Source organism: Leishmania martiniquensis, chromosome 27 (assembly GCF_017916325.1).
Source record: "Leishmania martiniquensis isolate LSCM1 chromosome 27, whole genome shotgun sequence".
In the NCBI taxonomy this organism is placed as follows: Eukaryota; Euglenozoa; class Kinetoplastea; order Trypanosomatida; family Trypanosomatidae; genus Leishmania; species Leishmania martiniquensis.
In genome coordinates this window covers 294,366-297,783 of record NC_090162.1, presented here as the reverse complement: position 1 = coordinate 297,783, position 3,418 = coordinate 294,366, and the positions used below count along the sequence as shown (strand labels likewise).

The window sequence follows — 3,418 nt, the reverse complement described above, 5'->3', positions numbered from 1 at the left end:
CTAAAACCGATACACGTCATTGTTATCGTAGCCGAGTTCCTTCAAAAGACCACCTAAGCTGACGAGATTGTTCATGTCCGTGGCCATGGGCTGAATGTTCAGTCCACCAGACATGGAGGACATGGTCGACATGGGAGTGCCCGCCACGTGCGACAGCAGCGGGTCTGGGCCGCACAGCATGATGATCTTGTTCTTCTCCGCCGGTGCCGGCATGCTGCGGCGAATCATGTCTGCCGTTACATAACCGAGAAAGTGATTCTCTCTCTGCAGCCACTCCTTCGCGTCGACTGCGAGGTCAATCGTGTAAAACATGCGGAACCGTTCCGGGTAGCGCCGCGCAAGGTCATCGAAAACGCCACCGAGAAGTATGTGCCGCTCTGTGCGGTTGCAGAAGAGGAAGGAGAGCTTCGTCCTGTCCACCTCTCCGCTGTCCCACCGCTCTGTCAAGGCGTGTCGGATGATCTGCAAAAACGGAGTGAAGCCCGTGCCGCCGCCGATCATGCCAACGTGCGCCCAGCGGTTCGGGCGATATTGTATTTTGAAGGCGACACTTCGAAAGAGGAGGGTGTCGCCCACATGCATGCCAAAGAGATGACTTGTCATCAGGCCATCTTTCTTTCGTTTGACGATGAGGTCGAAATAGCCTTGCGTGTGATTCGCCGTGACGGGGGTGTAGAAGCGCTGGCACTGGTCTTTCGGCTGCACGCCGTATTTGTAGCACGCCTGCAGTGTCGAGCAGGGCTTCAAGTTGAATTCGTCCTCGCTACGATGGAGGAGGAATCGGAAGAGCGCAACGTCCGAAGTGATCGGTATAATTTCTCCCAGCTGATACGGCTCGTAGCGCTGGCTGAAGACCTGTCCTTTGCGTGGCGGGTTGCGGAACGTGAGCGCATGTTGTACGCCACGGTAGCACTCCGCGTCCTGACCCAGAGACGGCCGCCAGACCCACGCTCCCACTGCACCCGCTACACAAGAGAGAGCGAAACGCATTCCTTTTAGGGTTTTCCCTTCTTCCTTCGCTGCCTTACTTCTGCCGGGTCGTGCGCAGCAGCAACGGCGAGTGCAGGATGCGCTTGCTCGGGTACCTCTGGCACGCCCGTCAGCGATGCACTGTGCTCATGGTCTGCATGCAAGCGAAATAAAAACAAAGAGATGAGTCGGAAAAAAGGGGAAAAGACACGCATGAGCCCAGTACATCAGCAGTGAGTCCACCTACAGCTGGCAGCAGCAGCAGCCACAACTCACGCGCACATCACCACGACTACCACCCCCTCCTTCCCCGATATACACGCACCAACAAACAAAGACACACACACACACATAGGGTTGCACCACAAAATCACGTACACAAAACGCAGCGAGCGACGCACCGCGTAGCGAACCCGCACACGATGAGCGTGCTCACATGAAGGTAGAAGATACAAAGACTTTGTGTGTGTACGTGTACGTGTGTGTGTGTGTGTATGTGTGCCATAGAGGAGGAAGAGGGACGGAGGACGATGCGATTGCGTCGAGAACGTCTCCTTCCCAAGCAAGCGCGGCCGCCATTCGCTTTTCGGCGTACGCTGTCGCCTTCCTGACTTTCTTTCTGTCACCGTCCGGACACCTATGCAGAGAAGGCCTGGAGGCCACAGAGAAGCGGCAAGAGCAACACAAGCACAAGATACATATTCTTCTCTTCACGTGTTCACACCACAACGAGCACGCCACTTGATGTATAACAGTGCATATATATATGTTACCGCCACAGCTCACCCGCTAAAGGTGCACCATGGTTAACGCTAAGCTGTCTCGCATGAGCTTGTCAGCCTTAAAATCAGGCTACGCATCGCACAGCCTCTTCTCGAGCTTTCTCGGTCCTTTGCACACTAGCTACGCTATCCGCACAACGCGAACTCTGGCGAACAGTACGACATGAGCCTAAAGAACCGCGCTCATGGGCCGGCTCCAGGGCAGAAACGGTGACGCAGGTCGTGGAAGTCGACGGAGGTGGCCTTGAAGCCCAGCGAATAAGTTGAAAGAGGAGGTCAGCCAGCTTCCGCCAACAGCCCTCCGGGAAATCCTGCGCCATGCCAGTGCGCCATGTACCGCGCCCTCCGGTCGCGTCAAGCAGCTGACTCGCATCATGTGTTTTTGCAGCTTTTTCACAACGAAGCCCGCAGGGTTCGATGGGGAGCGTCAGGCAGTTCTCCCCACGCTTCGAACATCTGAGCGTCAGCAGCCTCTCCCGCCGGATATAAGCGATGCCGAAAACTTCGCACAAAAACGCGTAGTGCGACACAGGAGCAAAGAGCTCTCCCCATGCATTTCTTGATTGCTTGCCATGGCGTGGCTGACGTGGTGACGCCTTGCGCGACTGCGACACAACATACCCATCACAGCTGGGAGGGCGAGCATATCGTTCGCGCCGTTGCACGTGCCCTATTCACTTAAATGAGATGGTTGGCGGCCCAGCTCTTTATGCTCACCCTTCCGCGGACTCAGGGGCAGTTCTCCTTTCCCGGCACCCGCGCACCTCTGACACGGGGATCGGCTCGCCTAATGGAAGGGGCCCATACAATAGATCTGGGCTAGGGCATAAGAAGCTTTCGGCCGCAGGTAGAGATGGGACGCAGGGGCTCGGCATAAGCACCGGGGAGAGGGAGGCGTGCGCAGCGGGCTGTGAGATGGCCATCACCCCATCAGTGCATGCGTGTGCATATCGTGAAGCAAACGGTGAATTGCGTGCCAGCTGACTGGTGACCTTTGCCCAGTCTACGAGGCACAACACCACCTCGGCTGCTTTCATGACAAAGGCGGACGGGCCAGTTGAGGGCGGCGGTGGTGGTGGTGGTGGGGCGCCACATTGCCAGCGGAGTAGCATCCAGCGGCACACCATCTGCATTCCGTGTTGTTCTTGTCTACCACCCAGCATTATAGAGAACGAATGGCGCAGTCAGGTGGCACTGCGTAAAAGAGTGAGAACGGCCTCCTGTGCACTGGCTAACTCCACAGTTGTGCGCGTCGGCGTCGAAGGCCTGCTTACAAGAAGCTCCTGCCTCAGCGTCTCGCACTGCGTGTCACGGCTGTGGGAAGTATCAGCCTGATGTCTGTGACTGGTGATCCTATCCGTCATTCAAGCAGTTGGCGTCTTCGATCTCCCCGACTGCCGCTCTCGCCAAGTATGATGTCGCGTGGCGTTTCACAACGGGCCAAGACGAAACCTAAATGAAAGGAGTGCACGATGGACCGCTAGCGCCACCATCGGTGTCCTCCGACGACGTAGCATGTCGGGTGTCACCATTGCGGGGTCCATGCTGGGGTGCTGTGAGACGACCGAGCGGCCTCATCGGCACCATGTACCACCACTGCACTGGTTTCGCTGCTTCGTCAAGGAGCGCGTGTTGCCGTTGGCCTTCTCCGAGCACCACCGCCACTG

At 57.2% G+C, this 3,418-nt stretch overlaps 1 protein-coding gene across 1 annotated transcript; it reads right to left on the bottom strand.

The window, feature by feature from the left end:
• LSCM1_03415 (uncharacterized protein) lies at positions 1-990 on the bottom strand (the record flags this gene model as incomplete). The annotated part of the gene is made up of 1 exon (XM_067320957.1): positions 1-990. The coding sequence occupies one exon, from the start codon at positions 988-990 to the stop codon at positions 1-3; it is 990 nt and encodes a 329-aa protein (XP_067177567.1).
• Positions 991-3,418: the final 2,428 nt, after the last annotated feature.